Raw genomic sequence first — 25874 nt, 5'->3', positions numbered from 1 at the left:
TAGTTTTTGTTTAGATTCACTTTGCCCGATTAAATGTCAGACAGACTCACAAATAGTATTATTGGACTGAGTTTTCATCATTTGGACTTGTCTGCTGTGTCTTTGTTGTGTTTTCCCCAATCTGCTGTTTATACCAATTAAGAGCACAGGAAGAAATAGCAAAATATGAGTATTAGTCAAGACTGCATTTTGTCCTCAGTTCATTTGTTATGCTAAGCCTTCCAAGCATGAGAAACCACTTGCTGTCAGATGTCAGCACACCGCTGCTCATACCCGTATAACCTTGTGCTGTGGGGATATTTCCCATCGATGACACGGGTTTCATTCTCAGTCCTGATGAACAACACTCAGGTGGTCAGGGGTCTGCGCGCAGTTATTTGAGTTTCAATGGCACTGCTCTCTAATGGTTAAACGAACTGAGCTGAATAAGAGGTATGAACAACAGCTGGGTGACTCCATGCATGCAAAGTAGCGTGTAAAAGCGCAGGTTACTTTAATGTCTCACTCGGAAGCATTGTTTCAGCCAAAAACTAGGTATAGCAATGTACCTATACCTAAAACTTATTTTTAAAAGCCGAGTCCCAATTAAAAACTGAGTCCCTTATACTCCTGGGTACATCTACAAAGTCTGACAAATAAAGGCCAGTCTCAGTCAGAAGCCGGGTCTACATTAATCGTTTTTGCTGTTACCAGGGGTGTAGTTTTGTTTTTCTTTTCTACCATAATTTGCAATCAATCAGTTTATATGTTATTAGGTAGCCTCATTTTTATACTGGTAATATTCATAGATACTGATTTAAATAAACAGTCTGATAGTATTTTGCATCCTTGCTGAGCAAGAGTTTTGTCTAAAAGTAATTAAAGGCACGTCTGTCGGTTGGATTCAATGACTGAAGCAAATAAAAGCCTGGGCTATTAATTGAGGTTTTAAGGTATGTACTGCATGATTCAGTCTTTGGCCAGCCAGAATTAGCTACTATTCTCCTGAAAACTGTTTATATACATGTAGCTCTCTCACATGCAAAATGCCTAATGTTTTCATGTAATGTGTGACTAAGAGGGAGCAGTGAAAATGGCTTTCATTGTATCTATTTTGGCACTTATTTCAGCACCATGGACAGAGAATACAGATCTAATTATGATTAGTCATTTGTTTAAACTTCATGTAAAATAAAGAAATGCACTGCTATTTTAGAGAGGCTATTTTCTGGTAGGGAGTGCTCAAATACAACAAAACAAAAAGCAAATCTGGCACAAAATAAGCAGATTTAGTGTAGTTCCAAAATACTAAGGCCAGACCATGCAGGCTGATTTCAGTCTTCAATAACATGTTTGACAGACACAGACATCATTTGTACTGTAGGCTGCTGGGCTCTTATCTAAAGCAGCTGGGGAAAAAAAAAATCCATAACAGACTGTTGAAAATCATGGAGGAACAAACAAGTTCACTTACTGACACTTGTATTCACTGACAGACAAATTATGGACCTAGCAGAGGTCTATTTTCCTCTCATAGACGAAAGAGCCTGTTGTGTATAAACCTGATTCCAAGGTATGGCCGCTGCCTTACCTTGTTGTAACTAACTGAAGGTTATGGTCTCACTGGATGGATGAATGTATCAAGTGAATGGAGCTACAGGAAAATGAGATCAACACACACACACATACACATACACATACACAGCCAGCCGCCTCAGTGACAGTGCAGCATAATAAGCCTCAGAAGTTGAAATGGTGTTCCATCAGATAAGAGCTCCCAATAACACACAGAGGAAATGAACAGAGGACTAAACTGACAGCTCTGCCTTCAACATGTGACCTCAGAGACACTGCTGCAACATGATACGAAGGCTCGCGTACATACACACACACACACACACACACACTAGTTGAGACATACTGTACAAAAGCATAATGAAATGAAAGCATGATAAGATTCAATAAAATGTCCTGTGTTTCAATAAATGAGTTTAAGGCCACTGTGAGATATTAGCTAAACAATTCAACGGCTCTCTGTTCTAGCTCTTTCCTTTCCAAAAAGATCCTTGTGTCTGTGATTTAACTTACTGTTTTATTGTTTTTATCATGTATTTAATCGTTAATATTTCTTTTCTTGTATTTTATGGTTGTTTTTTAATTTATCCCATTAAGTTACTCTTCCAAAATGGATTACCTGATTAAATAAATAAGAAAAATATGCTTGTAGAAAGGCGCCATCCATCTTTTAGTTTGATGTAAGCTAAGAAATAACTTGACTTTTCTATATACAGGTTATTATTATTTGCTAGCTGGCTTTGCTTTCTTGTTAAAACTTAGTTAAACTTGTATTAACATACAAAGGGCAATACCAAAGTCCACATACCACATCACTCATAGTTTGCATGGCAACTACATCTGGTATTTAAGTGACTAGTAAGCTTGGATGGCCAAGTTGTCTTGCTTCATTTCTACAGATCAATCACTGACAGCGTCCTCACACCATTTATTATGATCTAGTGTGGTAGGACTACAGAAAAATGTTCATGTGACTGAGGAGGTAGCTGCCAGCCAGCTGCCTTGCATCACTTGTAAAGGACCATTATCTCAAATAAGTCTTACTATTAGAATGACTTCACAGAAAGCCAGCCAGACATCATTCAGAAGCATCTTTCTGTACAAGGGCTCATGTAATTATGCAATCATCTTGCAATCATCTGACACATTTAGACTAACAAAACAGGCCAGAGAAAGCAACAGTCAGTACGGTCTGTATGGGATGTCCAGACCACTGTAATAACTCCAAAATCAGTCAAACACTGAGAGTTGTCTGGATGTTTTTAGACAGAAACTGGGCTAGATTACATATAGGAAGACTATCTCTAGCCAATATCTGTTGCCAAGAAGCGGACCATTTGTCCACGATCTTCAAACCCTGTTCCAGGCACCAGAGAGACAAAATAATTCAAGTTTACTGGCTACTTCTAAGCTTCCCATTCATGTTGGCTATGTTGACTCCCAAATGATGGTTTAAGTGCCACTGAAATGTTGGTGTTATTAACCCAGAAGAACAAAAGAGACATTTTGGTCATCAAGAACATGTTCTCCAGGTGACTCTTAAGATCTTTGACCATCACATTGGGTTAGTGCAGTAACATAAACATTTATAAAGAGTTCAACTGGACATTAGCTTCCATAAAGTTGCCAAAAACCATCACAGTCTTGGGGGCAATTGCACTGTACAAGCATGAGTGTCAAAACTGGAATGTGTTTTGGGTTCATGGGCACTAGATGCAACAACAAATGGAGAAGCAACAAATACCCCAACCATTTCCCACTCTGAAATGACTCAATGAAGAGAAAACATTAAAGCAATTCTTATACTCAGGTACTTATGAACAATTTATGTTATTTTGTATGTTGTTTGAACTTTATTGTAAGCTGTCATGGTGTTTTTTAATTATAAAGGTTTCACAAAATTGCCTAAGCCTAAGTTGTCCAGTTTTAAAAAGGCAGATACAACCACAGTGACACACTGATTACACACTTACACACACAGATTACACACTACTCACTGTGTGTGTAAGTATGTTTAGGGTTATATTTCCAAAAACATGTCCAAGATCAAAGATTTAGTACAATGCTCTATCAACCTGCCACCCATATGGCCCTCTGAGCAGAAACACACTACAAGCATCAGATGTGCACATGTCAGATGATAAGCCAACCAGTGCAGCAAATAACCTTCTTGTACGTACTCTGAACTTGTTTCACTTTTCAAGCATCAACAAATGATTAAATGGTCTGTTTTTCAGAACCACTCTGACCTATTTGTCGGTAATTCTTCTGATCTGCGTGAAGTGAAAAGCTCACCATCTATGAATCTGACTGTAAACCGCGGTCACTTATGTAATAGCACATAGCTGACGTATGAACAAATTATCAACACTTAACAGTAGTCCAGCTGGACAGATGTCCTAATATGGGTTATATGACATAGTCTTATAGTACCCTTGTGGTGCAGAATAGCTGGTGCCATTGATTCATATTTCCCACCTGCAGTCAATTATTGCATCTAGTGCCTTAGGGCCTTTTGAGAAGGCACACACTGGTTGCAGTAAATATGTTTGTTTAGTTACAAGATCTTACAACTCCATTACCTACTCTTGTAGGCCTTTTTGACCAAAAAGGAAATGGTTCAGTGCTGGTTTGCAACCTAATTTTGAACTGTTCTGAGCATTTCCACTGAAAATAAATTGGCTCAGAACCCAAAAAGTCGGTTCCCAACTGAAACCAAAAATAGAGCAGTAAACCAGCAAACTGAGGCTCCAGCCACAGCAATGCCGGGGTAAGTGGCCATCAACCTGATGACACCTCGGTCATGGTTCCACTCCAAAGTAGTGCAAATAGAGGCCGGTTCACTAGTTTGTACCTTGGTTCCAAGAATCCTGAACAGAACGGTTCAAAAATCAGAACTGTTTTGGTTGAAAATGGAATTGGAGACTGGCCTTCCAGGGTGCAGGGAGGGTGCCAAAAAAATTGTTGGAACACACTGGGTTTAATGAGTCCCCTATACATGTGGTGTTTATGCATGTAAAGGGCTTGGATTATTCAGGTATGCTGTCTTTTGAGCAATTATTTGCACAGACAGGTTACACAGCGTAAAACTTTATTCACGAGACAGGGTGTCCAAGACTTCTGTGAGGACATTTGAAGCCTGTAGTTGAGTTTCACATGCAAGAATGTAATGTCCCCTCATGTCCCCCCATGTCCCCTCCATTAGTCACCAAATGTGATGAACACATGGAAATAACATCCAAACACACACACTGGTTTGCCTGACCCGCATTTGTTTTAATTTATTTATGAAGCTATTTTACGAACGCCTGCCCATCTCTTACCCTGCTTTCTTGCAATGTTGGTAACCCTTGTACGCACTCAGAGACTTGCCCTGCAAAGGCCAGAAGATCTCCTAAATGTTGCAGTGACTCAAATACTTGGGATATGCTTGAAAAAACTTTATGATGACCTGATTAATACCACTGAGACAATCCCAAGGTTTCATTGCTAATTTTATTGATTACAATTGTTAGTGCTTTTAATCTTATAATTGTTCTTATTGTTGTATTTATTTGTCTCACTATCAATTCCTGCACATTTACCTTTTAGGACTGATAAATTTACGTTCTTTTATTTAACTGATGTAGCCATGTACTTTTCCTTTATTGCTACCTCCTGCTTGGTATGTCTGTACTTCAGTACCATTGTAAATGAGTGCTGTCTCAAGGTTCCATTGCAGTGAGCGCCATTATGCAAGAGAGACATTCGTTTCTGAGCTAACTAGAAAATCCTTAAACTCATGACATAAAACTTAATTTTGACAATAAAAAAAAGTGATTTCTTCAGGGCAAAAATACCAAATAGTTTCAATCATTCCAGATTTTGTAAGGGTCATCTGCCTGTCCCGACAGCCCAGCACTGATTGTGGTCATGTGAAGGCATTAACCCTACTCCCTCTCCTCTACGGTAACACTGCCAACCCCTGCAGTCTGTAATCTGGCACAGTATCTTCCAAGTAGTGTATCTGGCAAAAGAGTTTCCTGCACAATAGCACTGTGAAATCCATCAGCATCAGTGGCTACAGCTAAGGTGGGACTGGTGCAATACCCACTCTGGAGGTCAAGGCAAAGCTACAGTTACAGTGACTATGGACCAGAGTCTCAGAATTTGAACAAAGCAAGGAGACCAGAGCTACAGGACTCATGACTCATTTGGTGTCAGTGATGAAAGCTGAACTGACCTTAGATTGTGGATCTGGATCTGGTCCCATGTGGTGAGTAATGCTCCAGGGCGATGTCAGGAGAGATTAGATCACGACCTCAGAGGCAGGGCAAGGAGTTTTAGTGCTGTTGTTGTTTGTTTGGGTTGGGTTGTTTTTTTTGTTTTTTTTTTTTGATTGTGGGATTATGTAATTGTTAAGGTAATCAAGAGAAAGAAAGACAGCCAGCCATGACAGAGAGAGCAAGTGAGTGAGAAAGACAACAGAACACATCTGCACTGCAAGGAACTGAAAAACAAACAACATATTCCATAATACAAAAATGAAAGCTAAAAGAGGATGGTGGAAAGTGGAGACTATCTGGGATAGAGAGACAGCCAGCCCTGCTGAATCCAAATGCCAGGAAGTCATTGCATTACAATAAGACTACACACAGTGCGGTCCTGACCTGAGCTTAATGAATAGTGACAGCTGCATGGCATGATACTGTATCTCTGCAATTGGCCTGTTGTGACCATAAATGAAGGCAGCAAAGGTTAGGAGCCATTTAATGGAACAGCTCCCCCCAAAAATGCATATTTTGTCATTATATATTCAACCTCATGTCAGCTGAAACACTGAAGTTTATATGTTAATATAACATATGGTGAGTTGGCCAGGCAGCTTCTTTTTGACAACAGAACTGAATTCAGACCATTTCTTCAGAGTTCCAAAAAGTGCAAGAAAGACTACAAGTGCTTTTAAACAAAGGTATTATATCCAGCAAAGGTGAAAGTAACTAATTACATTTACTCATGCTACCGTAGCTGAGTAGCATTTTTGTGTATTTGTATATTTTTGTTTGACTATTGTTCTTATATAAATTTCAAATCACATTCATTACAGAGTACACATTTTATTGGCTCTCTATAAGCAACAGAAATAATCATGAATTGAAAAAGAGGAGAAGAGTAATTTGGCTACTTTGTTGGTGTGCTTTTCGGAAATTTCCAAATTTCCCATTAAAAGACTCTAATTTGAAATTTGTACTCCTTTTCTAATCCTTTTGGAATTTCATGGAAAAGATCACATTCGACAAAGTTATTGTTTCTAAAACCTAAAAGAGATACTTTTTACTTTTACTTTTTACTGTAGTAGAATATCAGCAAAGCAACAACCCACAGCAACCCCCCCCCCCCCCCCCCCCCCCCCCCCCCCCCGCCTCCCCCAGAACAACCCCCCCTTAACAATAACAATGTTATGTGCCAAAAGGTTAAAGATTTTTGATTGTCCAGTGACTGCAATATTCTCAGTCCATAGGGCTGTTCATTGGTATCAAAGATCAGTTTGATGTCATGACATGTAATAAAAATCTCTTAAGTGGTCATTAAGTTCCTTCCTATACTGATCTATTTTTCATTTTGCAGAATTCCTCTGACTGAGGTGTAATTATGCTATGAAATGAAATTTACTGGAAATAGATACTCGTCAAAGACAGTCTGATCAGTCTGGTTCTTCATTTGGAATAGGATTCAGTGCCACTGCCAAAAGGACCATGCCTGATTAACCCTCCTCTGCACCAATCTGGATACACTTGGGGTTTCCATAGAAACTTGCACAAGCAAAAGGGTGATTTTTCATGCACTGATGACTGAAAGGCTTTGCTTGGCATATGGTGGTCCAAGCATTCCCTAACTGCCTGCCTGACAGCAATGGCTAGTTCCTCCCAGAATGCCAAAATGGCTCTATGGGGAACCCAGAACCAGCACAGGCTGGTCCAAAATGGGCTCTGGAAGAGAGGGATAGAGGAGAAGGGCTGGAGAAAAATAGTGGAAGAGTGGAGGGTGCTGGCAGCAGCCCGTTCACACATCTGCTCATTCTGTCTTACTGACGCAACATCCTCGCTTTACCACACTATCCACACACACACATCTGTCACTAATGAGGACACACAGGTTTACATACGGTATATGGGCACTTTGACTCCACTACAAATCTTGACTGTAGCCGAGAAGTCTAAAGCAAGAAAGTCATCACAGAGAGAAAGACTACACCAGTCAGAATGATACTGAAAGAGACTGAGAGACCGAGAGAAAAGTGGCCAGTGTATTAGTGTAGTTAATGTGTGAAAAACCTCTGCAAAGAAAATCACATCAGAGGTCAAACTTAACATAGCAGGAAAACTGCGACTGAGCAGGAGAATATGTGCATACATACAGTCGTCACATATTAGCTTGCATCATTATGCACATTCATCTACATACCCTGCAGTAAGAGTGCATGTGTAACATTGTGTGATACTGTACAGCGAGTTATAATTGTAACTTGCAGTGCAAGATGCACTGCAAGTGTAACTTGTAATGCAAACACTGCCACTGAAATATAACTGGGACACAAAATGTATCAAATAACAAGTGTATGTATCTGTACATTAAGTAGACAGTACACTTTGACAGCGATTTAGGCAAATTTAAGATTATTTTGAAATCTTTCTGTGTCAACCTCCTGTCCACATGAAAATTGTTTTTGGTGATTTGGTGACTTTTGGAAAACGCTGTCCAGGGTGGAATTTCCTTCTGCTGTGTAGACGGTCAAAATGAAGCAGTTGGTGGTGATGTCACTGACGCCACTTTGCTTCTTTGCTCATGCTCACAGGGGGACGCTGACCTCACACAGGTGCCACTTTGATCATGCAGTTATTTTCAACAACTTGTATTCATTTGTGAGTTTGAGAAGGGACTCAACCTCCTCCTCCGTCCATATAAACCACTCAGTCTTGTTTTATCATTGCACTTCCTCTTCCCTACAGTTTTTGACGTGGTTAAGACGTTTTTAACCAAACTTTGGGATGTCAACAAACCGCTGCAGACACTCCTCAGCTTCTTGGCACATGCATATATCACAAAGACGTACATGTTTTTTTAATTCTCGTGTGTAGAGAGAGCTCTTTAAAACAGGTTCTAAGGTATGGAGCTCAACCAGACTGCAGACTTCAGATTGGAGCCTATTCAAGACAGCAGATGCCAGTCAGGAATACGCCAGTCAATGTCAATGTCAGCTCGGCATATGAAGGATGAAACGGCAATGCACTATGCGCCCCCTGGAGCTGGCTGGTCACTAGCCTACAGTACTACCAGACGGCCTGGGAATTTTACAAATCTTTCAGATCTTTTCAGACTGGTGCTGCTTGGCTGACTGCCGGCCAGGTCAACAGGCCTACCAGGAAAACTCCCACTACTTCAGATGGAGTCTGGCCATGCCAAAAAAAAAAAAAAAAAAAAAAAAAAGGATACCGACCCAATCCCCTTCAGCAGGCATGACCCCCCTAGATCAAACACGGGTGAGTGCAGCAATCATTTTTATTGGTCCAAGAAACGCTAACAAGACTGATATAATGAGTAATCCCCCCCCCCCCACCACCACCACCACCACCACTCTTTCCCCTCACCGTCCCTAACTCCTGTATGATAACACCAGAGAAAACATGAAGACAGCTATTGTTTTGTGAGGGTGGAGAGACACCACACTCCTGGTCTGGATGGAGTTATGTGTGTGTGTGTGTGTGTGTGTGTGTGTGTGTGTGCAGGAGGGGGGAATTAACAGAGCCTGCTTCTGTGTCTCCAGGGGCAGTGGGCCAACAGCTAAAACAGCACAGGGCAGCTTTTCAACGGCCCTCGAAGGAATTCACAGCTGCAGACACTTCAAAAGGCCAGAGTCCCGCTAAGCTTTGACCGACAACGTATGGAAATCTTGTGCTTTCTGCTATCAGGTCCCCCGGTGAGGAGCAGGATTGAGAAATAAAGGAATCTAGCATGTTTCCCAACACTGATTGAACTTTATAACAGAATGGCTCTCTGTCAAGACAGGACATAATACTAACATATCTGTTGGTATTATGTAAGTGCATCTGTGCGGAGGGAAATGGGAATAAAAGTGCTTTTTTATATGTATTTATATATTTTTTAAACAACATGTAATATTGCTAGTACTTTTTGGAACAGCCATTCTCACCATTCATCTGATTCACTTACAAAAGAGGCAAGGCCGAGCACACCATCTATTACAGGAAAAAGTTCATTTAACCTGTTGCTTCTGCAACTGCCACGTTCTCTCAAGCATGACTGTCAACTTCAAATATTGATCTCCTACATTTCCCAGAATGCCTTACAAGAACACTCGGACATGAGAATGGACGTGAAGTTGCTGCTCTCAATCTAAGGTGGGCATATCAGCATGTAAATATATAAAAGCTAGCAGGCCAACTAGTGGCATTCTGGTCTATTGATGTTACTGAAGCTTTTGAAGGACAGACACCAAACCTGATATTTACTTGATGATGTTTAACTTGATTACACATCATGTTTACTTTTTGCAAATCACACACAGGAATAACAAAAATACATCATGCAATCGAATGGATCCAGGAATATGAGGTTCATCATCAATACCTTTTTTTTTTTTTTTTTAATGGTATAAGGAGCATGCCAGTGATTTAGAATGTTTGGCCCATTTACTACAATTTACATTGCAGCAAACCATTTTGCAAATCTTGTGCAGGTACAAAAGATTTCACAACATATAATTAAAACCCCTTGAATGTTTGACATCTCTGAAAGTTCATTTTCATATCGTAGTGGAATGACAGGACACCAATGGCTGGATAAAAGCGAGGAAAAAATCATATGGGCATTTTAAAATACCCATATGATGCCCTTGCTTCAAGAAAAGCTCATGAAGTACATTTTGTAGATATTACGCTAAACATGCAAAATCACTGGTATGGTCCGTTAAGCCGGTGGTGCACCTGGTAGTTCTGCTACCATCCCAGCCAGACAGCGGTAGACAGTGTGCAGATCTCAACACAGCAGCCATTATAGCTTCACATATCAGCACTTCAAAAGACTGGCCCCACATTGCATCAATGGATTCCCTGTTCTACAGGGCCCCCAGTCACCGGCCTCCCTCACCCCTAACACAGGATGAGTGAACACCAATTCTCTTGATCTATTTATCTTTCTAATTGACCCCTAAAGATAGAACATAGAAGAAGAGAAGAGGTGAGGGATGAAAAGCTGGTTGAGGGAGAGATTAGATGACATAGTGGCCATAGTGGAGTGTGGATGGATGGACAGGGATACAGAAACTTTTATACTCAAGTACCAGGCCACTGAAATGTTATCAGTTATTTATGTCACATAGTCATTCGATTTGTATTTTCGATCAAAAGCCCAATGAGCCAAAAGGACAGATTCAATCAGTTTTGTAAACCATACCTGTCACTTGCCTTTTGTTTTACTGTCTAAATATTTTTCTCTTTTTTATGTCTGTGTTTGAACAAAAACAATAAACTATGGTAGGTAATTTGCAATGCCATTAACAAATAATAACATAAATATCTGGACCATAGTGCCATGAATCGCTTGGATTCACACAGCTGTATTACACTTTTTGAAGTAGTCATTTTTTGCTCTTATTGGAATTCTCAACATCAGTCTCCATTCAGTCTAGTTTTATGCAAAATTTTTCACAACCACTATGAGCATATGAGTAAGTCTAAGCTCATGATTTATGTGATATTTAATCCCCACTGAGTCTTTTTTCTCAGCAGGCTACGCTGTAAGGGATCGGAAAGAATGGTTTACAGCTGACGTTATGTTCCTCTGTTCTGAAAGAAAAGCTGGTGGGGGAGAGTCACAAGAGGAGACAATCAGTTCTCGGTTGATCAGTTTCTGTCTGCTACTGCTTCACTCCTCTCTCAGATCCAGCAACTTCACAGCATGGCTCGCTAATGTGTCGAGTGTGAAACTGATTGTGTCTAAAGCATTCTGCATGTACACGTGCATGTTTGATACCACCACAAAAGCATGAACACCAAACTGAAGTGACTGTACAGAAGGAAAGAATTAAGCTTCTTCAATTGCTGTTCCCCAAAGACCACCCGGAATGCTGCTCAAATTATACCCACTCCTCCGCCTCTGCCAATGTGTGTGTGCGTGCACACGCGTGTGTTAGATTGGAAGCAGCAGTGTTTAGGAGCTCGATCATCTTACTTCCAAACAGAAAACTTCCAGCCCAAAGCAGAGAATTTACAAAAACAATGTGAAATGTTTCAGAACTTATACAATTATGCAATTTGTTGTGCAAGACAAGTTATTGATTTTGGTTATGTTTCTGTCACAGCACATGGGCATCACCTGTCATGTGTTCTCTGCCTGCTCTTTCTTGATTCCTTGGCTTGATTGAATCTATCATGCCTGGAGAACACAGGAAGACTAGTGTTTTAAAGACTACTTTCTTTGCATTTTTACTTTGCTGGTTAGTTTCTCTGTAGAGAAAAACAAGAGTTAATCAAAAAATCTTAAGCCAGACTCACACCCACACATAGCTCAGCTAGCTGAGCCACCAGGACATCCCAGTAGAACTCAACTTCAAAACAGGTAAAAGTGCATCATGTTTACCTGTGCTGAGGTCCTGGATGATTCTCTATGGCCAGGTTGCATCGACTACATTTTACTTGGATTAAATTATCTATTATACCTATGCACTAAATATTACACCTAGTTTTGATCATCCAAAAGGCATTACATGCGAGATTGCTGAAGCAAAATGAAAGAACTGCTCACAAGGAAATAACCAGCAGCCTCAACCTTATTGGAATGTATGAAAATTCATAATTTTCAAGGCACCATAGATTAACAAGAACTCTTTTGCTGAACTGAAAAGCTGGACCAGTCATCAAACATGCCAGTGATAGAAAAGTTGCTACAGTGCGTCAGCTTCTGGTTACTCTATAATTCTCTGCCACTGGATATTTCAAATGGAGGATGGGGATGTTTTTCAAATTCACAAATTAACGGCAAGATTGTACGATTGTCGTAAGAGTTTCAACAGCAATAATGAAAAAGGGCTTTGCTGAATCACATATAATTCATTCATGAAATAAATCACAGGTTATGCTCCTAATGAGGATTTGTTCATCTGGGTTTCAATTTAAATGGTGCGATGCATTTTAGATTATTGCAAAACTCAGATCTTGTCATTAACCGTAGATTAACTAAAAACTGATTACATCAAATCCTAGACTGATTTAATCCATTCTATTTTTGCTACTTTGAAGTACATAAAATCAGCCGTCTCCCTGTCTCTGTCTCTCTCTTCTCTTTCTTTGTCACACACACACGCGCGCACACACACACACACACACACACACTCTTAGTGCTTGATTCACATAAATCTTTCTCTCGTGTGTGTGCTCTCTCTTCTAATGTTCCCTCTGACTCAACATTTACATATGGAGATAACACTTCTTGCCCCCCGGCAAGCAATTGGTAGATGGCCATGTGCCAGGGGTGGCTGAGTTCACCATTTTCACAATATATTATGGCATATATTATGGTAAAAACTCATATATAAGGCTTGGGAACTGTTTGAGCTGTTATCAGAATTAATTTAAAGTCCTGAGTTCACAGAATGATGCCGCTTGCAGCTATGGATGTCATCTCAGCTGTCATTTTGGTGCTATACAGGATGTACATTGGTTCTGAAGGTGGATGCAAACTGTAATATCAACATCTTTTCTATGTCTGCACATTTGTTGGGCAAATTCAAATCGGTGCATGTGGTATTCAAGACCTATGGAACAAACCACCTGAAAGACAGGGAAGCTACAGTGGAAAAAGACAAACCTTTTCCTCTGTGATCTTGTATCAGTCCCCCCTTGTGTTTCACTAAGGACATACAGATGGAGAGGAACCCTCCCCACATCTCTGTGGGGATCTCCACCAGCTGAGGAAGTAGTCCTGTGTTCATTAATCTGACTACCTTTTCACTTTGTATCTCTCCATAGGGATTTGGACAGGGACTCAATCACAGAGAGTGACATGGAGGATTTCAGAAAACAGAGACGGAGTACAGGAGAGGGATTAGTCTTTGAAACCTCTGGGCCTCCATCCCGGTTGTGTCTCCCAAAAGACGAAAGTAGGGGAAGTAAAGAAAGCCAGAAACAAATTCTCATTCCTCCATCATCATCCACAACATCTGTTTCTTCCGTTCACATCGGTATGATAACATAATAACCGCTGTCTGGCCGTGTTCCAGCGGACTCACCCTTGTTTACTACATCTGTCACTCTATCCATCAACCAGACACTTGACAGAGCTCTGCTGATTAGATGAGGAGTTATTCAAACAATGTCTGTAGAGACAAAAGCCAGTCATATGAATGAGAGCCAGTTCTTAAGACACATATACTCTTCACTAAGTCCTTTGAGCCTCCCATGATTCAGCAATATCATCCTCTATGAAACAGCCAGGCAAGAAAAGATGAGAAAAGAGAAGCAGTATGAATCTCTGCGAATTAAACAGACAGATCTCATTTAATGGGACATTAAGTAATCTGAAATCTTTATCAACCTGTATTGGTAATTAGTAAGAAATGCAACACTATCCCGAACTCCTTACACATTTACACAGACGTAATGTATCATCATGCTGCACTCTATAATAATAATAATAGTCTTTTTGGCTTTGTTATGTGTTTTGGACTGTTATATACTCTACATAATGTGCAAATGCAGTGGACAATGCAAGGGGCGTCAAAATGTACAGGTGAAAAAATTTAACACAATGCAAACATCTGCTGCACTGTCCCATGTTTCACTTAGGCATACTGAGCAACAATTGCTGGTAAGTAGCAACTATCAACGAAGAACGAGACGCTATTCAAAGAGGTTGCAATCTGAAGAAGACATAATTCGAGGGTGGTTGTTCTTGTGTAAACATATGACAAGTTCTTGATGATTTTGAGGAGAATCTGGCAGAATTGATTTGTGCCATCTTTTCTGCAAAATTGTTTTTGGCGCTGACAGGGCGTCATGTAAAGCGCACATTTCTCCACGGCAGCCATTTTTAAATACGTATCTGCAGCATTACATTTCCTTGGCTTTCCCCATATTATAAACAATATGTATAACCCCAGACTGGGCCTATTTAAGCTGATATATGTGTGTGTACAATGTTAGCTAGTAGCTGTAGATGATTGAGAGGATTTTGTTTGCCTGTCTGGCATTGAGTATGCAATGATCCTTTGCTCCAAACAGAGTCTAGACGGTGCATTTTGAAAGCCAGAAATTATTCACTGACTAATTGATATTGATTATTAACCCCCTGCCAAGAAATACTTCACATTCAGTTTTGGCCATGGGACGGTAGGAATCTTATTTGATGCCCAGTGGGTGGCAGTCATTGCTCATACAGACACTACACAGCTGCCATTAAACACAGACACACAATCACACACACCAAAGCACATGCAAACCATTGAAAAATGAAAAACATCATGCCTCAGGACATATCACCACACTACAGATTTAGGGCCTCTCCCTCCAAAACACACCCCTTCTGGTTTACAACAAAGAACACCATGAGACCATGTTTGGCAATAAGCTTTGAGAATAATTTGTAGACCATCCGATGGGTTTTCTTCAGTGGTGTCCCTCCTTTCCGCCAAACCATGACCACATGTGTGATGTGATGTGATGCAATGTGATGTGATGGGACTGTGCAGAAAAGGAGAAGGCAGGCCAGCACATACCCAGTGTGTTGAGGTAACTGCTGATAAATCATATGACCCTGAATCATTAAACAGCAGGGCACACTCACAAGTAAATTTAAAGGGTAACTAAACCCCATATCTAAATCTGTGTGAAGCCTGACCACTAATGGTGAAAAGTAGCAGGTGATGTCACCACCTGTTGCTCTTTTTGGATGGCGACATCACCCGCCACCAAAAACCAGTTATTCTTTAATCGTCCCCATGCAACCCCACTGGCACCTGAGTCACAATTGACACAAGCAATGGGAGATAACAAGGATGTCTGCAGTGCTCAAAGTGAACAGTTTACATAGCCAAAGTTGAGTAACGTTGGCTAGTAAAACATAACAAGTCAATAATGGTGCACCTTCATACTTCTATACTGGTTGGCAAGAACAAACCAAGAATCTTGCCTACTGAAATATGGCGGTTCTGGAGAAAACATACACAACCTGCTTCTTTTTTAATCATCAGCAGCCTGTCTTACGCAGCAGTGAGCAAGTGCTACATCCGGCAAAGCTAGACCCGACAGGATTAGATCTTTCAGCTCTTGTGTCCCCTTGGTATCATTTACATCATCAAGCTTCTGGGACTTGCCGAGCAAGGTGACTTATTTAAACTGCACACAGCAGTTTGCCATGATTTAAGAGTCACCAAAAAGGACAACACAAGCAGCTTTGTCTGGAAAGAGAGATCACTAACTGTGGTTGAAGAGTTTTGATTCATTATTTGTGTACAGAGCAGATTTCCTTGCGGAAATCTGCAGACACCAGAATTTTTACATCACTTTCAGAGGCCCTGGCCTAACTGTGACTATATCCCATGTTGAGTTGGAGCACATTTTACGGACATTATAATACATTTATTCTGACGATGGTATGTATGTTTATGAGTTTACCTTGAAATTTACTTATTTCATATCTATTTTATGGCCCTAAAAATATTACATTTGGATCCTCTCTTCCATAACAGACTGGTTAGCACAAGAGCTGCTCTTATCCCAGGTCTTCTTTCCTCAGCTGTATGATACATTGGCAGAAACTCCAGCCCATCACACTCCTTAATCCAATAATGCAACTGAGGACAGGCAGGCATGGTGGAAAGAGCTCATGCCCTCCATTAGCATCTGCTCAGCCAAACTGTAACTGAGGTGTGATTGTTCAAATATATCCTCTACCAAGGCATGGCACCACAACACCAGACCCTTGCCACCCACTCACCATGCCAGTGTCCACTTCTTCACAGTCCAACCTGTGCTGGCAAAACATCCTCTGACTAAATGTCTGCACACCGCTGTATTCCATTGTTGAGGAGCACATTAACTAACGACTTAGTTGTGGCATTTCATTAAACTCAGGAAATCTATTAATTTAATTTTCAAACAGCACAAGGTTTTCTGAAAACAACTAATTTGATTTTTTACTTTTTCATTCATTAATTTTATGTAGTTTTCATATAAGAATTGCAGCAGCTCATTTAACATAGTCAAGCCACTCAGCCAATCAATTGTACATGTCTGATGTATCACAGAGAATAATATGATAAAGCCTAAAACGTACTAATCATAATAATGACAATAAAAAAAATCTGGTTAATTCTTTCAAAGCATAGGGAATAATTGAAAATGGGTAGGTAATGGCAATCATTTCTATGAAATCACTACAAGAGATCCCAGCCACTTATAAGCATTCTGTAAAGAACAAATGCAGATGGATTAATACTGAAAATCTTATGTGTCTATTCTAGTCCTGTAAACCATGAAAATATGAATAAAACTAGTTTTACAAAGCTAAGCCTAAGCCTCTCTCTAAGCCAGGAAAAACACTAGTAGAGCCCTAAACTAATCCATACCAGTGCCTTTTTATTGTTGCAGTAAAAACAGAAATCAGAGAAGCTGCTTATGTATTTGTATGTTAAGAATGGGAATGTATAGCCACACCTTGTTTAGATGAGCAAACTCTCGCACTTTGGAGGCTGTAGAACAGCTTGTTAGACTCTGTAATATTATATTATGGTAATGAGCTGCTTTTCAAATCCTTTTCGTTATATAGCTCTTAACTGACATGCCAGACATAACACGGAGTCCGCAGAGGGCTTTTGTTGAATTGCAAACATGACAAACGCTGTTAAGATGTGGAAACATGCTATTTTCAACAGGCTGACGTTAGGTAATTTTGTTTACATGCAAAGAAACTCAATGTTTGTTGCCAGACCAGCATCTCTCAATAAAAAATGCCTCCTTTGTGCAACTAATTGAAACCATCCTTCACTAAAGGCAGCAGACTGTCTTAGTTGAACCTCATGACTGAAATAGGGCTTTATGATCTTTATGTTAAACAAATTGTACCAGAAACGAAAGAACATAAAGCACCACAATGATTCCTTTTCATTTTTTTCAGAGGTACAAGACTGACTTGATTTTTTGATCCATACAGTTAATACTGAAGTCTTGAAACTGCCTTCTATTTCATGTCATTGTCCCATAAATGACTTTTTAATTCATGTGCTAATACTAGTATCTCTACCTGCCATGATGAGTATGTGTGCATGCATGGCAATGTGTATATTTAGAAGTGTGTGCATGTGTGTGTGTGTGTGTGTGCGCACTGTGGGTGTGTTTAAGTGTGTCATGATATGAAAATGGCTGAGACAGTGTCCTGAAATGCTTTAAGGAATATTGCAAGGGTGTCATTGGTTGACATGTTTATTCAAAACCGTGTGGATTTCAGGAGGGCATCTTTGGACTGGCAGACAGAGATGGTGGTCACCATCTTTAAAAAAGGGGCCACAGAGTGTGTTTGGAAAGATCACGCTGCTCGGCCTCCGTGGGAAAGCCAAAGTGCTGCAAAGAGACTCAAGCTGATGGTCAAGCCTGAGATAGAGGGGGGAAATACTGACTTTATCCTGGTCAAAAAGAATGGATGATGTCTTAACTGCCGTAGAAACATGACGGGACATGGAAGCATTCTTGGTATTAAATTAAGTTTCTTCAAGAGGGGCGTCCTCAAGAGGTTTCTTCAAGAGTAGCGAACAGTCTCATTTTGTTTGAAGATGATACTGTTCTTCTCCCTTCATCTGGCTTGGATCTGTGATGTGCTTTTGATAGGTTTAAGATGAGGCATCTCCAAATCTGAGACAATAGTTCTCTCCCACAATAGGGTGGGCATTCCCATAAAGCTAAGGGGTGTGCAGCTGTTTCAAGAAATGGAGTTGTTCATTTGTGAGATTAAAAGGCACTGTAGAGGTGACCATGGTCTGGGATTAGTGCCTGCATTAATCTTGACATTGTGTAGGGCTGTGGTAGAAAAGACAGACCTGCTCTGCTTGCCCTGCTGCCACTGTGATCATCACCTGGCTAAGTGGCAAGATAATGGATAGATGGATGGATGGATATGTAGGTATATCTGTGTCTGTGTGAATGTGTGTGGAAAACTGAACTGCTCCCCTCATACCTGCACGAAGCCGCACATCACATGATCTCCAAACATGGGAAGGCTGGGCCGGCTCTCGCGGTACATGTGCAGGGTGTATATTGTCATGACAACAGGCTCTGGCACAGTTTCATCTGCCACCAGGATGCTGATCCTGCTGTTGCCCAGGCCGACGGGGTAGTTTGCCGTCCTGGGAAAAGACAGCAAAGTTTCTCAGAGACAGCAGGCAGTGTCACAAAAAAGAGGCAGGAGTGACGAGCAAGAGAAAGAAGGAGAAATGATAGAATTTCATAGAATATCAAATTAATTATCTGAAAGCATGTATTTAAAAATTATGTTTGAAATAGTGATTTATGCTGACACTGATTTTGCTTGATCATTTGGCTGTAAAATTGAGCTTCTGGCTTCACAATATCAGATTGCATTCAGATGAGCTCACACAGGACTAAAGGATCTGAGATGTAGCTAAGAGCTGGACCTAGCAGAGCCTTACAAGTTATTCAATTTTAAAACTAACAGAAAACCAGAGTACAAAAGCTGAAATACAGTATGGCTATAAAGCTCCTGGACTGTGTTTCTAGATTTCATCTGTAAAGTGCCACAGCAATTCTACACAATCTGGAGCTGTGCTAAGCCTTTTGTATTTGTAATGTTGGCACCACTGAACTCTGCTAAAGCATAAGAACTGGAAATGATATGGGCATAACTTTAATCTGAACAATATGGTAACTATAGGTTGCAACCTGTCCTTGAATAAGATGGCTACTGATCAGATTTGTTCACATAATCACTATAATAATCAAGAAGGAATGCTTTTCTATCTTTTCTTTTTGGGCATCAATAAAAATGTTGGAGAGAACACTGCATATCCCCCCAAAGCTCGGTGATGACAGAATCTAATGAAGGGAAAACAAGTTGTTTGCTTCGATATTTTTACTGGTGCGTGAAAGAAACACTAATGTGGTGATCCACAAGTTCCTCATTTTTTTATTTTATTGCCATCTTTGGTACTAAGCACTCATTGTTGTGATTTTTGTTTATTTGGTTTCTATCTTGCAGCTAAGAACTCAATGCTGTGGTGGTTTTGCACGGCACTTTCCGGAGATCACCTATCGATCTGTTATAATTGATAGGTGATCTGGTGCTCTTTTTTTTGTCAGCCATGTTGGCTATCACTGCTCATGCTAACTATCTAGTTCTTCTTCTTCTACTTATACAAAGTTGGATCATAAAACACATCACTTCCTCTCCTTCCAGTAGAGTTCTCATTAACGGCTATACAGCTGGCCATTGGTTTCTGGAAATAAAATGAACGTGATAATCATCCAACCCTCAGCTACGACGCTGTTATATGATAATATCTGCTCCTCCTGAAGCCATTATTTATCCTGATTTCCTCTTTGTCTTTCAATGTCGAATGCAGAGGCACTACCTAACTCACAAGTCTTCAAATAAGTTCTGCCAATCAGAGAGCTGTTACCATGGTAATAGGAATGCCATTGGGTATATCTGACAGTCTATATGGAGAAGTTTTTCATTTGTCATTGCAAGCATGATTTTGCGTCAGATATTTTGTGTTTTTTAAGAATGAAGAGAGGATTGTCTGCAGGGGTGAGGGTTAGGGATGACTACTGTTTTCTCTCTTAATATAAAATATGTACACTGTCTTGTACTTTGCCCTTTGCCTTAAACGTTTTTACATATTTTTTATTCAGAATAAATTTAAATAATGTCATGATGCACCTCATTGGGGATTGGTACCATTCATACCATTACATTCTTGAAATATTAATTTTTTCCAAAAGTCTATGGGAGAAATAAATGGGAAATTTACTTCCAGAATCTGGCCGCTATAAAACAGGGCATTGGATTAGAGATAGAACAAGACTTTCAGTGAGCATGTATGACTTCCATAATGTCACACTTAAATCTGGATTCAGTTTATGTTTGGTGTGAGAGGGCATTGTGCTGGTCTCACCTTGGTCCTCTGTGCTCATCCAGGTGGATGAGGCAGGCCGAGCTGACGGGTTCTGGCCGGATTCGAACCGTCACCACATCAAAGGGCACCTCAGCATGGTACTCTTTGACCCAGGGACTGAAGGTGGGTGTGAGAGTGAGTGGAGGATCTGTGTATATCTGTCTGAGGTGGGGGTCCACACAGCGCTCTGGATACAGACAAACACACATAAACAGCCAGGATGGGATATGTCAACCACAAGCTAAATGAAAGAGCATTTCAGTAACGACCACATAAACTCACAGCCTGGGTGTGAGGAAAGCCATTGGTGGCACAGACTCTGCAACCACCATAACCATGAAAAAGACCGATGTTAGATGAGGAACTCTGGTGTGCTGATGTAAAACGAGAGCAGTCATAACCAGCCAACCGCATTTCCTTATGCTCACCAGAAGTGATCTACGCCAAGCCAGCTGACATTCACATCTACATCGTTTTTTCTCTCACTGAGCAAGGCCAGTGAGAAAATTCACTGTAAAATAAGAATGCTTTGGCAGTCAAACCCATTTAGAAAGTAGATATTATAAGCCCTGCTAAGGAAACTAGTATCTTACCTCTGCCTTCGAGAAGATCCTGGGAAGCCAAGACTGATTCCTGATTGGACTGTGTTTCTGCCTCATCAGTTCTGTGGGAAACATGGAAAAAGATCACATTAAGATGTGTTCCCCAGGCCATCCCTTGTGTGTTGTGCTTGCACTACTGCACTTAAACCACGCAAACCTTGTAGTGTTTTTCTCAAAACCATTCATTCTCAAATTTCTCCTTTTGTTTCTCAGGACCTGCAGACCCCTTAATATGCATGTTTGTTTTCATGTGTGTCTTTATGTGTATGTCCTTGCCTGAAGGTGTGGTTCCTCTGCAGCTGATGGTACAAGCTGAGCCTGAGCAGCAGGGCTGGTAGATGGAAAACACTTGCCGCGCTGTTAGCTGTGGTGACGCTCTGAGAGAGGAGCTGCTGGACTGGTTGGTCTTCCAAAGAAGCACTGGGGAACAACTACAGAGGACGGTACACCCTCAGATTCTGTCAGCAGTCATATTCCAAAACCACCACTACTTCACTGAAGAACTGTACCAGTGATTTTGAATGTTTGGCCCATTTACCGCAGTTTGCCAACATTTCACATAGCAAAAAGCAATTTTGCAAAACATGTGAGGGTATAAACAACATATAATCAAAATCCCTCAATGGTTTTGAAACAGCCACCTTATAATGTTCTGCTTCTGTGGCTAACAAAGTCGTCGCCGTTCATAAACCACAGAAATGATGATTGGGAAACCAATGTGGACGACTTCATTACACTGATGGAATACTCGTGTGAAGAAGTCTCTGAAAGTTCATTTTCATATCATAATGGACTGAATGGTAAACAACAGCTAGATAAAAGGTAGGAGTTATCAAATAAGACTGCTTGCTTTGAAAAAAGATCAGCAGAAGCATAAAGTACAGTCATATTGCATACTATGCTACACATGCAAATCACTGGTGTCATCTTTAAAGCTGCACTGGGCAAGATATTTAATGAAATGCATGCATCGTATCATCTTAAATCACAAAGTGGCTCTCCACCAGAGAAGAGCATCTCATCTAATTCAGAGGATGCTACAGATTCACCCTGTTTTGCTATAGTATATCCTGCTGGGCGATATAGTCACTTGTGGGAAATCTATTTCACACAGGAAATGACAAATCAAAGCTTAAGACTGAAACATGAAATTGTAAACATCAGTGAGTGAGCGCTCACTGGCTAGAGGCAAAGTTTGCCTCAAGCACTTTCTGTCAGGAAAGGGGTTAAGATTAGAGTTAGGATTAGGGATGAGGGGTGCCAATGTTCTTTCTGACAGAAAGCGCTTGAGGCAATCTACATCCTTGTGTGCACACCATCCAAAAAACAAGAACAAAAACAAAAAAACTGGATTCATAAATGGTAGCTGAAGCTCTTCACCACCTTCATGTCAAGAAGAAGTCTTGAAATCTCCTCAAAAGGTTTCTGTCTTGAAATCCTCAAAATGACCTCTCAGTTACCTCTCACTGCCACTGGTGGGGAAATAATATGTGAGGGAGTTTTTACCAGTTCAAAAGCTCCAGGTGTCTTCATCTGTCTGTGGAATTGGAGGAGCAAGAGCAGCTCATCCTCTGGCAAACAGAGGCCATGTGTCCCTTTGCAGCCACCGTACTGAACAGAGAGAAATAAAAGCTTTTGAGGAACATTTTGGGACAGTGTGTGAGAGAGGAATATTTCAAGTATACAGAGTATCTGCTTTACATGCAAAAATTCAGCACTGTCACTGAGAAATAAACGGGATTACAATTTTTATTAAAAAGGTCACATGGCCTTTGATGTGCTATTTAACTTTCATGAGTCTCAAACTCCTTCTACAGTTGATTGCAAAACATCAAAAAATGCATAAAGATCAACAATAAGTGCACTTTTCTTAATTCCAGAAGGTGACATTTTGAAGAGAAAAGGTTTTCCAAGTCTACCTTCTCTGTCCTGTCTCTCTGTACATGTGAGGTCATCGTCAGCCCTGGCAGCCCGCTGTGGGGCGGCAGCAGGAAACGCAGTGTGTCCTCCAGGATCAACTCTTTGGTGATCTGTCCGTCAAAGGCAGGATCCCTCAGACCAGCAAACCTCAGGTCAGTGTCAAGCTATACAAGACAGGAGGGAGGAAGTCAAACATGCCATCAAGGACTCAAAGTAAGGAGCTCCTGACCTCTAGTGGATATATAAGCTCTGATCACAGCAGCTTCAAATGACCTACTGTGGCCTGTAGTTGATTTGCATAAATTCAAAGCTAAAAATGTGCAACTTTGTGGTTTTATAAATAACAAATTAATACAATATTTTATACATGAACAGTCTGAATGAGCCAGGATGCACCTAATTTCTTTTTTTCTTTTTTTCCCTTACCGTAGCACTATATCCTGAAACCATACCTCCACTGGCCCCCATGGAAAATCATCTGTGGTCTCCGTGCATGGGAATTTATGTTTCATCCAGTTATACTTTGTAAATATTGCAGTCATACCACAAATATCCTTATCAGCAAAGTTTTACACATTACACGTGCATTGTCTCTGAGTTTTTTTTTCCTGTATCTTACCCATTGGTGGCATCTTTCCAGTTAGCTATAGGCCTATTGAGAAGCAGTTAAGCTGTTACTCATGCAGTGGAAGTTGTGGGGGAGGTGGTGGTGTGCCGCAGTGTGCGGGATTGTGCTTTTACAAGTGTAGAAGGGCAGTGGATGTCTATATTTATTTTTCTGGTGCTTCTGTGTTATTAATCAGCTTGACACAAAAAAGCGCACAGAAAGTAAGAACAGAGATGAACATCCAACAAAAAACAAAGCCAACAACAAAAAGCAACCTGTGTTTATCTATATTTTGAAGCGATTACCTAGAAAGACTTCCTAAGCCATATATAGGGGCAGGAAGCGTATAGCTTCCCTCCTTTTCTCCTAACACCTGTAGCCTGTGAACAATCTCTGAATAGAAGGAAGGAGGCTGGAGAGTCTGGTCATTGCCTGTTTTTCATGGCACCATAATAAATAAACAAATCTTATAAGAGATGCAGGCAGAAATATTGTTCCTGCTTTCTACCATTGTCTTAACTGGGCCAATTGCTTGGGCTCCAGGTATGGTGCTTACAGCTTTCTGGAGAACTGCTCATCCAACAACATTTCACTTGACTCCGCACTTCCTTAGGTCCTCAGCATTACCACCTTTCCCTGCCTTCTAAACAACACATAATCCCTGCCTCTCTTACCACATTATCCTAAATTAAATGAGAGAACTGCCATCAAGGAAGATGCCATGTCCCTTCAATGCCCTTGAAAATTGCTCCCAGTTTCTACCAAGTCTACTGAGCCACCCAAACAAATTTGGACCAATTACCGCTAATTACAGCTTTATATGGTTTACTCTTTAATCATGTGTAAAAGAATGGGAAGTGTTTTCAAAATACCGAGAACACCATGATGAGATAGAGAGCAAAGCAGCAGAGCTGAGGGGAGAGCATGTCTGGCGTCTCTGGGTGAATCTGACAAAACAACTTTAAAGAAGGCCTGTGTGTTTGTCGAGCACTGTGTCTGAGAGCTGTCATGTGTTTCAACTAACCCTGCAAAAAAAACAGCTGGAAGTGCGCTTGCTTCTGTTGGGATTCAGCTGGGAAAAAGTTCTCTTTTAAAAGAATTTACTAAATTGGCCACAAGATGTCACCATTCACACATCTATCAACCTCCACTCATTTTTCATAATTCAAAAAGTATCTTTCTTTGACATGATTCAACAAGAGTTCTAAGAGTTGAATAAAAGCTTTTACTATTAAAATAGGAAGGTGAAGTAAGTGCATAAATCAACATTGAATTCCATAAGATTAATTTATGCTCAGCTGAAAAAATCAGAACTAAGAAAGATAAAATACAATACAAACTTAGATTCAGCCTCAGAGGATCAAGTCTGTAGCTGACAGCATATAGAAGGACTATTGCATTTTGAAGGGTGTATTCATAATAATAATAATGAAAAAGAGAAAGTGGGAACAGAGTGGATGTGCACACTTTCAAGTAGATCCAGGAGGATCCTTACAAATACACTCTCCTTTAGTCACATTATAATACAGAGTTTCTATGGTCATGAAAGTCTTGCAAAAAGTCATGGAAATTGAAAATGTGAAATATCCCTTAAGTTTTGGAAAAGTCATGGAAATTTTTAATAATGATCATAATCCTAACAAGCTGAACTAGAACATGAGAGGAGAGAAAAATTAAGATATTTTTCCCCCTCGAAATCAGTTCTCATATCAAGACACATATTTTATTGGTAATTCTAACCCATAATCATACAGATTACTCAACAGAATGCAGAAATGCAGTCATGGAAATTTGGTATGTAGTTATGAAAAAGTCACAGAAAAGTTATGGGATCTTAACTGGAACATATAGGAAATCTGCATTAAATGCATTTCTGTATTTCTTACCTTGATGACAACAGGTGTGAGGGAGCCAGTGAAGTGAAGAGTGAAGGTCAGCAGCTGGTAGCACAGCAGGCACCTGCACCACATTTCTCATTAACCAGCATTCATGATCAATGACAGTTGAGAAA

At 40.4% G+C, this 25874-nt stretch overlaps 1 protein-coding gene across 2 annotated transcripts in view; it reads right to left on the bottom strand.

Annotated features, from left to right (window-relative positions):
* Positions 1-25874, bottom strand: part of cped1 (cadherin-like and PC-esterase domain containing 1) — a 77329-nt gene that overhangs the window by 17664 nt on the left and 33791 nt on the right. For both annotated transcript variants that reach the window (XM_030046229.1, XM_030046230.1), the window contains exons 8-14: positions 25750-25822; positions 23256-23420; positions 22843-22947; positions 21613-21767; positions 21328-21398; positions 20735-20921; positions 18778-18946 (exon numbers count right to left, since the gene is read on the bottom strand). In XM_030046229.1, the coding sequence (XP_029902089.1) occupies positions 18778-18946; positions 20735-20921; positions 21328-21398; positions 21613-21767; positions 22843-22947; positions 23256-23420; positions 25750-25822 (925 nt within the window). The remainder of the gene's footprint in view (positions 1-18777; positions 18947-20734; positions 20922-21327; positions 21399-21612; positions 21768-22842; positions 22948-23255; positions 23421-25749; positions 25823-25874) is intronic.

Source organism: Myripristis murdjan, chromosome 23 (assembly GCF_902150065.1).
Source record: "Myripristis murdjan chromosome 23, fMyrMur1.1, whole genome shotgun sequence".
In the NCBI taxonomy this organism is placed as follows: domain Eukaryota; kingdom Metazoa; phylum Chordata; class Actinopteri; order Holocentriformes; family Holocentridae; genus Myripristis; species Myripristis murdjan.
Note: the sequence above shows the minus strand (reverse complement) of the source record. Positions and strands in the feature narration are given on the sequence as shown.